General features: G+C 41.2%; 1 protein-coding gene across 2 annotated transcripts; it reads left to right on the top strand.

The window, feature by feature from the left end:
- The first annotated feature begins 1,335 nt into the window (after positions 1 to 1,335).
- Positions 1,336 to 12,279, top strand: PDIK1L (PDLIM1 interacting kinase 1 like). 2 transcript variants are annotated; one of them, XM_006055432.4, is made up of 3 exons: positions 1,336 to 1,469; positions 3,887 to 4,188; positions 8,076 to 12,279. In XM_006055432.4, the coding sequence occupies exons 2-3, from the start codon at positions 3,904 to 3,906 to the stop codon at positions 8,814 to 8,816; spliced, it is 1,026 nt and encodes a 341-aa protein (XP_006055494.2). In that variant the 5' UTR covers positions 1,336 to 1,469; positions 3,887 to 3,903; the 3' UTR covers positions 8,817 to 12,279. The 2 variants fall into 2 exon arrangements, with proteins under 2 accessions (XP_006055494.2, XP_006055495.1); XM_006055433.4 differs by lacking the exon at positions 1,336 to 1,469 and adding an exon at positions 1,813 to 1,960.
- Positions 12,280 to 14,115: the final 1,836 nt, after the last annotated feature.

Here is a 14,115-nt window from a genome sequence, read left to right as displayed (position 1 = left end):
AGAGTCCGTCACTTACAGAGATACTTTCCAAGGCCCCAGCACTGTATTCACAGGCCCATTCTGTAATCTTTTTCCTAAAGAGGACACCCCAAATTACTAAAACGTCCACCTCACAGGCTTTAGAGTCAGTTTCATAACTTTTGAATTATGGGAGTGGATTTCAAGTTCTGCAACCACCTTGAGAGGAGGGATTCTTGTATTTAGTGACTAAGATAAACAAAAAGTAACGTTTCCTAGGCCAGAGACACCACTCCTGATTCTGATCAATTACCCACACAGGTAGTCAGCTATCTACACAGAGCCCTCAACTTTCCCTCTTAAGGGCAGAAACCAAACCTTAGGATATATCAGTAGTCCCAGTAGACAGCCGAAGACTGGTAAATGACATGCAGGGCAAAAATCGAACAGATTACAGAGCAAGGTTTACACCAGGGGAGTGCGTATTCAAGGCAAGTGCCCCCTCCAAAAAAAAAAAAAAAAAAAAAAATCACCTTTCCATCAAAGAATGAATGCAAAGGTCTGCGTCCTTACCTGTAAAAATAGGGTTAGTAATAAGCCCTTCCCTTGTGGAGTTTCTTTAGGAGTAAGAAAGATCATTTAACGATTTAACCCAATCCCAGACATTCGGGAGGCCCATAAATGGAGGACAGAAAATAAAATGGGTAATTGGTTGACCCTTGAGAGCAGTTAACAGGGATTCTTTGCGCATCACGCCTTATACAGCACTGGGAGGAGGAACAAACACTAGGTGCGGATTAAATCCGTGAAGAAGGAATGGACGATTCTGGCGGTTGCTTATTGATCAGCGAAACACTAACTGAATGACCGATTGGTCCGGGTCTTTGAGCAACTGACAGTCCAGAGTTGGCTGTCTGGTGAACGCGGGCCTGCATCTGGCCAACGGCAGTCCGGGGCCCCAGTGACTCAGGCTGACCGTCGGGCCACTAGCACGGCCGTCCTCGCTGTTAATCTCGGTCCAGGCCGGCCCAGACTTCTGCCGCAAGCTGCGCAAGGCCAGGGGTTGGGGGGTGTCCCGACTCTCCACGTGCAGCCCGCGGGTGCCGCCGCCAGGCAGGGCGTGCGCGGAGGCCGCGGCCCCTTCCTCCACGCCGGGGGCAAGCGGCCCCCGTCTCCCGGCTGCAGAGCCTCGGAACAATGAGGCGCCGGGTTCTTTAAGGGAGATACCACCGCGCCGGCGGGGCAGGGGACCGCGTCTTCCCAGATGATCGCACCCAGCCCCGCGCTACCGCCGCCTCGGCAACTGCACAGCGCGCAAATATGGCTCAGTGACTCTGACAAAAGGTGCAGCCTCCCTGCCGGCGGGGCGGACGCCAGGTCTCCCAGCTCGGGCCGTGCTTCCCCGCGGGGCCCCGGAAGAGGCCCGCGTCCCGCAGGCATCCCAGCCCGGCGCGTAAGAAGATGCCCCAGGCCTTCCGCCCCAGCTACCCCGCACACCTTCCCGCAGCTCGGTAAAGTCAGAAATGGGGTGGAGCGGGGGAGGGGAGGCGCGCCAGGCGCGCGAACTTCCCTCAGCCCGGACCTGAGGCTGAGGAATCACTCCCGCCGCAGGCGCCCGCTGCGGCTGGAGGGCGACCGAGCCCCCGGGCGTGGAGTGGCCTTGCCGCTCCCGGTCACCCCCGCGGGGAGGAGGTACGAGTGGTGCATTCCAGAGCGCGCAACCCCCTTCCGCGACTCCCCCCGGCTCCTGAAAGCCAAGGGAGTCTGGAAGCCAGCGGAGCGCCAGGCGCGCGCCCCGCGGGACCAGCGCTCGGTGTCCCGGGTCGCGCTACGGAAAGCCGGAGGGGGGCGGGGCCGCGAGGCGTCAGGGGGTGTGTCCGCGCGCACCACGGGGGCGCGCGCCGGCCTCTGACTGGAGGCCGCGGCGGCGGAGGCGCGAGCTCCCCGATAATGGCGGCCTGCAGAGCCCGTGAGAGAGAGAAGCGGCGGCGGCTACCCTGAGGTAAATCTGGCCCCTCGGCGCGGCAGAGAGGCCCTGCTGCAGATCCGAGGGCCCTGCACGTGCCTCGCGCCCCAGGCGGCCTGTCACTAAGCTGTCAGCGGAGTCGTCCCGGGGAAGGCCCCGCGCGCCTCAGGCCTCCGGCCCGCACCCCTCAGGCCACCAGCCCCAGCCGCGGCCTCCTCTTCTGCCCCGTGGCCTCCTCCCCAGGCCCGGCCTTAGCCGCCGACCCGGAGGAGTCGGGACAACTGCAGGACTGCCTCCTCCGGGGGAAGGGCCCTGAGAGGATCCCCTCCGGGTTTTCTCTGGAAGCCGCCGAAGAGGGGGAGGGCCTGATACTTGGCCAATGAGCGGGGCCCTGGGCCGCCGCGTCGGGCTACACCTCTGCCCAGGACTGGCCCTTCCCGGGCGCCAGCAGGTGTACAGCCGGGCCGGCCAGTGTCCGAGCGCCGGGTGGAGGCGCGAGGGCCCGGGGGAATGCCGTCCCGAGTTCCCGAGGCTCGCACGGTGTGCATCACCGCGCTGTGTTTTGCCCCAGGATCTCAAAGACTTCACAAACACCCTCCTTCCCACCTAGTCAGGGGCGTATGGGGCAGCTTTCAAGGCACGAACCGCTTTGAGACGGTTAGGAATTGGCGGTCCACGGAGGACAGGAACGAATGTCCACTGTGTAGCTGGGGCAGAGAATTCTGTGGCAGGAAATCCGACGCTCGGAAATACTGTAGGAATTTGAAGAGCGGTGTCCAGTTAGAGGAAGTGGGACTAAAAGCAATCTCAGAAGCTTTCATTTTCTTTATTAAATCTGTTCTATCGACTTAAAATGACTGGTCCCAACTTGACAGGCTCTGTTTGTCGGTCGCTTTGTGTTCCCCTAAACCGTACACTATAAAAATTGTACAATCTCAGGTAACTTTTCTTACCCATGCTGACATTCTACAAATGAGAATTGGTTCCTGAAGCTTATTCGAATTTTGTCTTCGGAGAATGAGCAGGCACTCTTCAAACTCTTAATTCAACACGTGTTTCCACGCAAGGCCTTTCTTTGCCCTTGCCTTTAAATGATTTATCAAGTTGAATTCCAAAGAGCTCTCTCAGAGAACCTCTTAATATGCAGGAGAGTTTTCATTGGCAAAAATGTCCTAGATCTAAATAGCTGTTGTTGAAACAAGAACAATAACCATATTCTAAGTAGCTTAGTTTATCTGTAAAGGAACATTTTTCTCCACAAACTTTATTTGCAAGAAATAAGGAAATAAAATTAAAATAGGAATATGTATAGTTTGATCATTTACTTTTAAAAAAGAAAAATAACTACTCATTTTTACTTCTGTACAGTCTCAGTATCTAAGCCTAAGCCAGGTGTTTGTGTTTCTAACTGTGAGTTTTGCCATTCTTAGGAACTTTTATATGTATCAGTTTTCAGGGGAAGCAGGAGTTTTGATTGTTTTTTCATGATCAGTAAATAAGAATATGAACTTTTTGTTTTATGTTCAGCAGTGGTGTTTTGAAGCAGTTCATGTAAGAGGTTGTCAGAGCATGATGGCCTGGTTTCAAATCCCAGGTTCACCAGTTACTCGCTGTTTGACCTTGGACATGTTGCTTAAACTCTGTGCTTTAGTTTTTTTCATCTACAAAATGAGCTATTATGCTCAGTTTCTACCTCATAATATTGTTGTGAGGATTAAATGGGCTTAATATATAAAGTGCTTGGGACAGTTTCTGATACATGGTAAGTACCACATCACTGTTACTATTATTAAATAGTAGTGTTACTATTATTAAAATATTTACATTTGCCCAGTGTATAGCAAATATTGTTCAAGCACTGCAGACAGTGAGACAGATGATAACTACTAAATCGTGCTTAAGAAGAAATTCAAGCCAGTAGGTATACTTAATTTCAACAGAGCACTTTGTTCATTTTTCCAGAAACCTTGACCTTGAAGATGGTGAGTAGCCAGCCAAAGTACGATCTAATACGGGAGGTAGGCCGAGGTAGTTACGGTGTTGTATATGAAGCAGTCATCAGAAAGACCTCTGCACGGGTGGCAGTGAAGAAAATTCGATGCCATGCACCTGAAAATGTTGAACTAGCCCTGCGTGAGTTCTGGGCACTAAGCAGTATCAAGAGCCAACATCCAAATGTGATTCACTTGGAGGAATGCATCCTACAAAAAGATGGGATGGTGCAAAAGATGTCCCACGGCTCTAATTCTTCCCTTTATTTACAGGTATGTGTGGTTGAATGGGAAATAGAAATGATTTGAATGTAGCATTGGTCAGCAGTGAGAGAAATGAGTCAGATGAACTTCTACTTTAAGTGCAGGTGTTTATGTCGTTAGGAATAGATAGGGGTCTGCCAAGAACTGAGTAGATGTTTCCTCTAAAACAAGGTTTTATTTAAACCTGTGATGCAAATACCTAAAAATAACATAAGCCACCTGTTATGCCATGATACTTGCCAATCTGCATAGGAATGGGACAGCATAGGAACTAGAGGGGTGATTGAGACTAGAGTCTAATTAGTTCACTTATTTGAAATCAGTTTTTTTGGAACTGAAGACAGAAGAAAAGGAGAAACTTTACAACCAATAGCAGTACCCATAGGTAATTGGGCTTTTCTTTATCACTGACATGAACTCATGTTCATGTTTTAGAAGGTTGTTTAAGATCCTAACCATGCAGTTCCATTGAATTTTCATGGAGTTTGTGGCTTAGCACCTGAATGTTACTAATGACTTAACATTTGGCTCCCTACTCATTCCATACTCTGCTCAGAACAGTCCTGTCAGAAACCTGCTATTATTATCATCATTATAAATGAAGAAACTGAGGCTTAGAATAGATAATGAATTGATCCAGAATCGCATAGCAAGTGGCAGAATTGGGAGCTAAATGTAGGACTATCTGGCAGCTAAAACTTGTGCCCTATAACCTCTAGATTACCCTTTTGCCTCCAGATTACTCTTCTGTAGACTTGGGGAAAGCATTAATATAGAAAAACAGAAAGTGTGATTTTTTTTTAAGGTTGATTTCTGCCATAGATCAAAATCTCTAGTAGGTCTGTACTTGAAGAGAAAATATACTTCAGACATAGCTAGTTAAAGGCCAGAGCAAAATTTCTTAAGTCCAGTCATTCTTGGAACATGAACAACTTTCCATGAGTGTGTCTAAATTCAGAATTTACCATTAGGGTACAAAAGTCTGTTTTAAAACAGCAAAAGCTTTTGTTCTAGGAAAAACAAAACAAACACATTATTCTATGTAAGTAAAAAACTAAACTTTCATTGTATGGTGAAAAAATATCAGCCTTGAGAACCTAATTTCTCTCTTAAGATAGGGAATATAAACATAACTATTTAGTCTTTATTTGTTTTACTTTGTATTCCTCTAGAAGTGCTTATTAGATAAGTTACAATGATAAAAAAAATTGGAAACATTCTTACTGCATTCCACATAAAAGTAGCTAGAACCTTGCTGGACTTTGCATTGAATTTCGGAGACTAAAATGCATAATTGAACTATAAATGCGAGGATATTTAAACATATGGCTTAGTGCTGATGATATCCTTGAGTCCAGATGGAGCAACTGTTACAATAACTAGGTATTAGCTAGCTAATCTCTCAAGGCTTTAAGATGTAAAGCCTTGATTTGGTGATTTTATTTTTTTTAATCTAAAGTACCTTTGTGTTTAGTAATCTATTTCATCTTTTTAAGGCCTGATAGATCTGTGTTTGACTTATGGCATTTTTTGCTAGCTGTATGACCTTGGATAAATAACCCATCTTTTCCCAGCATCTGTATCTTCAAACGTAAGGAATAATAATTTCTACCTTCCATGGGACTTGTCAAAATAAGATGTGATGCAGACACAGTACTTGGCATATAGGAAGAACTCAGTCGTAAGCAACTCTAATAAAATTATATTTTCTACGGATTTATTTAGTTAACCAGACATTCACCAACACATTAGCAAGTGCCCTCTCTAAATTTACACTAGTGAAGACAACCAATATTTACACGTGGTAAAACCAAACAAATCTATAGTGTGACGACAGAGTCTCTACATATGGTCTTCACTATTCTCTACATTTTTTTTCCTCAGTGTTTTTCTAGATATCTTTCTTGTTCTCAGTTGGAATCATTCAGTCAGTTCCTGATAGCTAAAAACCTTACCTAGAAGAAATATAAAACAAACAATTAACAGAGGACACACCTTATGCATAGAAACTTTATGGCCAATATGTATACTTATCATGAGTGTCATGAATGAAAAGTATGGGATGATGTAGGTGCATGTAGTAGGCAACCTGACATAATCCTGGAGTTCAGGAATTATGAACTGTTTCAACCGAAACTTGCAAGGTAAAGAGGAATTAGCCAGGTGAGTGAGTGAGAAAACTTCCCAGGCAGAACAAACTGTACATACAAATGTTTAGAAGCAAAAGGCAGGAAGCATTCTAAGAACTGAAAGAAGATAAAAAGACTGCAGTGTGCAAGGAGAGTTGTTTTAGGTGAGACTGGAAAAGTCGGCAGGGTGAGCGTGCACAGGGTCCCACAGCCCATGTTAAAGAGCTTAGACTGTAGCCTAAGAGAACAGGGACGCTGTTAAAGGACTTTAGGCAAGACAGCCAATGGCTGCCATCTTCTGCACATGACAGTAAGCAGATTGGGCTCTGTCTTTCTGTAGCTCTCAACCAGGGGCCCTCAAACTATAGCCCTCAGCCTGTTTTTGTATGGCCTGGATACTAAAAATAGTTTTTACATTTTTTAAGAGTTTTCTTTTTTTTTTTAAGAAGAAGAATATGGAACAGAGACCTTATGTGGCTTGTCAAGCCTAAAATATCTACTATCTGGCTTTATTCTAAACCATTATTTGAATGCTGGAACTCTGCATTGCTGAAAACTATTTAGGAATTTTGCTTTTGAGAATGAAAAGAGGACATGACGGAAGAGTGATGATGCTCATCTTTAATCTGAGCATATTTAGTAACAGTGCACCTGGTAAATAATTGTGTGATCTGGACCTTTCTGTTCTTTCATTTTCTGTCTCAGTGGCAAACACATGCAACAAAGAAAATGCATGCAAAGAAGACTTCTGCAGACCATTGCAGTTATGGCTGCCGTGGGGGAGACAGCATGGAGAGGTGTTCTTTGCCTCTGCCCACCGAAAAGACAAAAGGAAATACTAGTAGATTTATAGCAGATCACTCACTCTTCAACAACTCTTCACCTTCCCTACTGAGTTTCTGTTCAGCCTGTGAGCCTGAAAAGGACACCATAGGACAAATGCTTTCAAAGCACTGTAATTTAAAATGATAGTCCATGTTCAGTGAAGTAATTGAGATTCTTGAATTTCAGGTGGTAGGAGAGTTACAATTAGATAATGATATAAGTAAAATAGTGCTTTATTCTAGATTTTCAGCTTGTATCAAATATACAAGCTCAGTTTTGAATTTTTATGTCAAAATGCATATGTGATTTTTATAAATTGGTTTTTAGAAGCCGTCTATTGATAGAGATAGCCTTCATATTTGCATTCTGCTTATAGAAGTTCTTGCAATAATGATGTCCGTCTTTAGTTTTATCGGTGACTACAGGAGCACTTTATTTCTGTAACAACTAGTTGTTCCTTCATAATTTTCTCTTAGTTTCACAGATTATGTTGATAGTGTAAGTGCAATAAGCGAGAAGTAGATTTCAGGCAGTTTTATGGAGTAGAATGTCCTAACTGATGTTTATACCCCGGTTGGCAATCTACCAGATCTAGGTGCTGAAACTTGGATCTTTTCAGGAAGCTATTAGCTAGCCAGTTAGAATTCAGCTCCATTGACACATGCAGCAAATGTACAAGGAGTTGAACACTTCTCAAAATATAACTATTTTTAATGAAGTTTTTACCTCTTGACTTAGAAATTTGGTGTATTTTTATTAGGGACAAAGTGACAGTTTGAAGTACTAAAGTTTAAAATAAAATGCACATATGAAAGCATCAAATAAAATATTCGTGGAATTTCCAATTAAAATTAGAGACTAATTCAACCAGTGACTCTTTCTCTATAGCTGAATTATGTAAACCATGCAGATGATTATAATCTGTTTTTTTCTTTCTTATAGCTTGTAGAGACTTCACTAAAAGGAGAAATTGCCTTTGATCCCAGAAGCGCCTATTACTTGTGGTTTGTGATGGATTTTTGTGATGGAGGAGATATGAATGAGTATCTGTTGTCCAGGAAACCCAATCGTAAAACTAACACCAGCTTCATGCTTCAGCTGAGCAGTGCCCTGGCTTTCTTGCATAAAAACCAGATCATCCATCGAGATCTGAAGCCTGATAACATCCTGATTTCTCAAAGCAGGTTGGATACCAGTGACTTGGAACCTACACTGAAAGTGGCTGATTTTGGTCTAAGTAAAGTTTGTTCAGCATCTGGGCAGAATCCAGAAGAACCTGTCAGTGTAAACAAGTGTTTCCTTTCTACAGCTTGTGGAACAGATTTCTACATGGCTCCTGAAGTGTGGGAGGGACATTATACAGCAAAAGCTGACATCTTTGCTCTGGGGATTATCATCTGGGCAATGCTGGAAAGGATCACCTTCATAGACACAGAGACAAAGAAGGAACTCTTGGGGAGTTATGTAAAACAAGGAACTGAGATTGTGCCTGTTGGGGAGGCACTTCTGGAAAATCCCAAAATGGAACTTCTCATTCCTGTGAAGAAAAAGTCTATGAATGGGCGAATGAAACAACTGATTAAGGAAATGCTGGCTGCAAACCCTCAGGATCGTCCAGATGCTTTTGAACTAGAACTCAGATTAGTACAAATTGCATTTAAAGATAACAGCTGGGAAACGTGACACATATATTATTTGCAAATATCTTGGATGATATGCTGCTTCTGTTTTAACAGTGATGCAACATAATGTGGCTGAAAAAGAATATAAAAAGCTAAACTCCACCTTTTAAGGGTTTAGATTTTATTGTGGGATTTTTTTTTTTTTTCCTCATTTTTCTTAAGTCCAAGCTGGCCATTCTATTAATATGTTTTAAAAGTGTATTACCAATGTGGATGTAAATTTTTTTAAATGATCATTGGTAGAAGTTTGGCAGGAAAATTCTCTATAAGAGCCAAGAAAAGAAGAGTCCAGTTTTCTGGAAATATGTCTCTAAGTATTTTAGACATTCCTTGTCAGTATTAGGAATTTCCATGGAAAAAAAGGTTTGCATGCTGGTAATGCAACCTTTGAAGCTTTGTAAAGGAAACATATATGTATATATTTATGTATATGTAAGTATGTGAATGTGTGCATTTTGCATTCCATATGAAAAAAAAATGCCACTTCTGTTTAAATTATTTGATGTAGGTTTGGATTTTTGAGATTTGCTGGTGAAATCAGTAATGAAAAATAAAAGAACCTTCCCTCTTCCTACCCTGTCCCTCCCTCTAATGAAATCATACTAAGTTTTTATTTTTATAATGTTATACAGCTTTTTTTAAGACATCATTTTGGAGAGTCCAAAATTGTCTGGCTAAATGTAAGTGAAAGTAGGTGATCCAAAGCTGCTGAAGTTTGTTTGAGCTCTCCAGTGCCCTATAGCTGCAGGAGTTGAATTAGCCATGCAATCAATGTGGTACAGGTTTTAGGTAACCAAGCATTCAATTAACCAATTAAACCACTGCATTGGGACATGACTGCACTTGAGCATCTGCAATCTAATATAAGTCTGAACACAGGATTCTGCTGTTTCTGAAAATTTTGCTGTATATAAACTATAGTAATTGATATATATTAACTTTTTATTTTCAAGACTTTGTCTAAGCCTCAGCGTAAAGCTGAAGAAACCAAATGAGTTCTACCCTTTCATTGCCTGCGCTAATATGGTCTCATGTTTAATCACTGGAATTCCTTTCATTTTGGCACTAATGCTGTTTTCTCTTGTCTAATTTGACACAGTAATGGTAGTGATATGGTTGTATTCAGTGTTGACCACCTTTTTCTAAGGTGGGAGATGATACCTATACAGTTTGGCAAATGGATAAAATACTGTGGCATCAGTTATGTCTTTCAAATAGAGAGGTTATCAGTTTTATACAATCACTTGGTATGGTCTATGTGAAGAACCAATAGACCATTATTCTTCTTGAGGTCAGTTTGATTTTTAACCCCATATGGTTGTCTCCAGTTTTTTTTTTTTCCTATAAATGCAGATAGTTCAAATCTAAAGGAAGAAAGTTTTCCTAAAACAGATCATTAGCCTTTAAGGTTGTTAATACTTTAAGACCATTTGTATATAGGTTAATCTTTATAAAGCACTAGAATCTTTGGTCAAAAGTAAAAAAAGTTTAAAGGTATTAGAATATTGAAATCATTGATAGTTCACATAGTCTCCTCAGTTTTTTTGAACTTCCACAACTTTTGGAATATTCCTACCATAATTTTTTCCTTATTTAAAATGTGTTCAGGGGACTATAAAAGGTGAAAAAGCACAAAAAATTGGAGTACATAAAATTTATGAACTATGCATTACTTGGTGTGAAGTTTAAAATTTAGACTGAAAAGGTTTTACTTAAAACCTCTTAAATGAAAAAAAAAGATGTACTTTTAACATTACTTCCAAGCTAATAATTATAAGAATTATTTTCAAAATTGGAGGTGGAAATACACTGGAACTTCATGATAATTGACCCTCTGCATCACCAAATTAGTAGAACACAGATCTGGCCAAGTAGATTGAGTTACTGGAAGTAAAAAAGCATTACAGTGTTTTATCAATAACATGGCACTTCAGCAGAGATTCATGATGACTTAGGTGATGGTATGCCAATGCTTTATTTGCTCTTCAAATAGCTACATGTCATGGTTTCCTAAGTAGATAGCTTTTGGTCCCACCTCATTTAAAATAGTTAACAATTATAATTTATTTTGAAAACTATTTTAATTTACCTGTGAAGTGGAATTATTCCTTTCATTGGTGGTAAGGATGTGAGGTGATCAGGAAGTTTCTTCTGAAATTTTCTTAAGTCCCTGTATTCTAAATAGCCTATGATACCAAGAAAAATGATAGTAAATTCTTTGTCTTCATTCTTTCAGTCAGGAGGTATTTATTAAGTACCTACTGTGTGCTCAGCACTAAAGATCAGTTGATAAAATGACAATTTAAAAATGGCATGTAGCCATGGGCTTTTCCAGCAAGGAGTAAGAAATAAAGTGATACTTGGAAATTCCTGGATATTGCTTAGAGGAAAAATGAAAGCAGGAGTCTGTGCACAGTGCCTTGCCCATAATAGGTACTCAATAAACAGTTGTTCCTCATAGAGTCTCTTGCCATGGTTTATAGTGTTTTATGAAATTTGTCTTAATTGAAAAAAGACCAAATATTTCAAATAAGCTTATAGGCAGCTGTGGCCAGTTAAAACAATGGGATTGTACAGTTAGTTCCTAGAATGTTATTTTGCACTAGTTGTCACTTAGAAGGATGGGGTTCCTGTAGTTTTTTGGTGCTAAGGGATACTTTGTCGCTATGATGAAGTAAGTGTTAAGTGTCAGATAAATAGCACACTGAATAGTTCTTTCTGCTGGTCTGTTTTTTCCTCTTTGTTGTTGTTGTTGTTGTTTTTAACTGTAAAATGTTTATCAATCAAACTATTGTAGCAGCTACAAATAATTCACCAGCATGACAAAATGGTCAAAAAATAAGTCATCAGCACTTCAAAAACAAAAGCAACTTTTGAAATTTTCTTTTAAAATTGTCAAATATATTTTATGAAGAATTTATAAAAGGGGGAAATGATTGTAATTTATTGTTCATGACTTTTTTTTTTTAATAAAGTGCGTTTCAACAAAAAAAACCCTGGAAATTCTACATTGCTGCTTTGGTGGCTCTGTGAGTAGTTCTGTAATGCTTTACTTCATAGATATAAAATACAGCATATAAAATTTGAAGCAGTATTTTTTTCAGCCTTATCTATTAAATGAAACTTTCTATAATAGAAGCTGTTACTGAGGAAAGGATGACTGAATTATAGGAGTTTCTTTCAATATTTCAAGGTCTCTAAAATTTTAAAGCTTGCTGTATTAGAAGAACTTGGATTGCCTGAAATAAATGATTTTTTTTTTTCATTTTTCTTGCTATCTCATTCAGCTGAGGATGCATCTCAGACTCAGAATGAATTGTAGTAAATATACTAAGCGAATTTAATTTTTCAATCTTTTAAGTTGAGTATGGTTTCTTTTCTATATAAAAAGTCATCTGAGCCATTCTTTTCTTTTACAGGTTCTATTATGTATGTCTTCTCCAAAATAAACAAAGTACAGATGATGCAGTGTAGTTCATGGTCCAATGGGATAGCAGAGGGAAAATTAAAGACAGAAAACATTAATTCTACATGTGACCTAGTGATGAGTAGGAAAGTAGGGGTCAAAATTGTGGCTGCTTCTAACTCTACCACCTCCTGGTATAGCCTTTGCAGGCAAGTAAATTTTGCTTTATGTTTAGAGTTTTGGGATTTTTTTTAATTATTTGCTAGCCATTTCCTTTGCAGTTTACAAAATGTTTTCACGTAGTTTTTACATGTCTTTTCAAATGGGGGCTAATTTCTTGAAGAATTTAATAGCAACTTAACACCAGTTAGGGAAGTCAAGGTTTTACCCAACACAGGGTTTTTCGTGCCTAATCTCCGATGCTGACTCAGAGTTTTCTCTGACAAAGCTTTATCTTTCTCTCTGAAGTAAAGACCTTAGGTTGTTTTGGTCTTTTCTTAAAATTCAAATGTTGCTCTCTTAGTTGACCAATCATTGGTGTCCTCTCAAAGTGCAGTATAATGATAGACAGTTGGCTTGTGGTTTGATAGTAACTCCCACTAGAGAGAAACCTAACAGCCACACCTCTTGGAGGCCACACCTCTTTGAGGGCAAAGTGCCTCTTTTAAAGGCAGCACTTTCCCTTTTGCAGTTGTCATTGGTTAGAAGGGAATTGTTTTTTTTTAAAAAATTGCCCGGGCTTGAGACTTCACTCTTTCATTTCCTGTTCAGCCCTGGTATTTCAAGCTTAGCTTGTTCTGAGCAGAGGTTAGGCAACTTAATATTGCTGAAGGCATCGTGGTCTCACTGCGGAAGCGCAGGCTTTGCTGTAGCAGGTGGATTCTTTACTGTCTGAGCCACAAGGAAAGTCAAATAAAGATGTTACCTTTGCTGTATTCATGTTGAATACTAGTATTCACGAATACCTACACAATAATGTGTGACCTTGGGCAAATAACTTCATTCTAAGCCTGAGTTCCCATATCTGTAAAATAGAGGTGATACTACTTACATTTCAGAATTTTGTAAGGGTTAGAGATAATAAACATAAAATACCTGGCACATTAAACTCTCAGCTGGTAGCTATCGCTGGTACTGTGTTCTGATTTTGATGATACAATGAATGAATGGTTATATTCCCTCTGAGCCAGTCTTCAGTGGTAGCTTTTATTCTTGTCCCTTTTGGGGAGAATCTGATGAAGGCACTACATCCTCTCTTTGGGAAAACACTTGTAATTTCAGGGGATTTATAGATGCTTAAATGGACCCCAAGTTAAGGGAGGCTGAGCTATAGGCTCCACTGAGTACCTCTATGTTATTTCTCCTGGGTTGAAAGTGGGACATATGTGAAGAGATTTCTAGGGTGCATGAACCACTTTGTTTCTTGACCTGAGTGCTGGTTAGACAGGGTGTGTTTGCTGCTGCTGCTAAGTCACTTCAGTCGTGTCCGACTATGTGTGACCCCATAGACGGCAGGCCACCAGGCTCCCCCGTCCCTGGGATTCTCCAGGCAAGAAAACTGGAGTGGGTTGCCATTTCATTCTCCAATGGATGAAAGTGAAAAGTGAAAGGGAAGTCGCTCAGTCGTGTCTGACTCTCAGCAACCCCATGGACTGCAGCCTACCAGGCTCCTCAGTCCACGGGATTTTCCAGGCAAGTGTACTGGAGTGGGGTGCCATTGCCTTCTCCGAGGGTGTGTTTACTTTGTGAAAATTCATCAAGCTGGACTTAGAATTTTCACACTTTTCTCTAGTGACTTATACTAATGTGTGTAAGTTGCTCCATTGTGTCCAACTCTTTGCGACCCCATGGACTGTAGCCTGCCAGGCTCCTCTGTCTGTGGAATCCAACAGGC

This window comes from Bubalus bubalis, chromosome 2, assembly GCF_019923935.1.
Source record: "Bubalus bubalis isolate 160015118507 breed Murrah chromosome 2, NDDB_SH_1, whole genome shotgun sequence".
In the NCBI taxonomy this organism is placed as follows: domain Eukaryota; kingdom Metazoa; phylum Chordata; class Mammalia; order Artiodactyla; family Bovidae; genus Bubalus; species Bubalus bubalis.
The sequence above is the reverse complement of the archived record's forward strand: the minus strand, read 5'-3'. Positions and strand labels throughout refer to the sequence as shown.

Coding starts and splice junctions, on each gene's coding strand:
- PDIK1L (XM_006055432.4), top strand. CDS start 3,904: ATGGTGAGTAGCCAGCCAAAGTACGATCTAATACGGGAGGTAGGCCGA. Junction 4,189..8,075: donor ATTCTTCCCTTTATTTACAG/GTATGTGTGGTT, acceptor TCTTTCTTATAG/CTTGTAGAGACTTCACTAAA.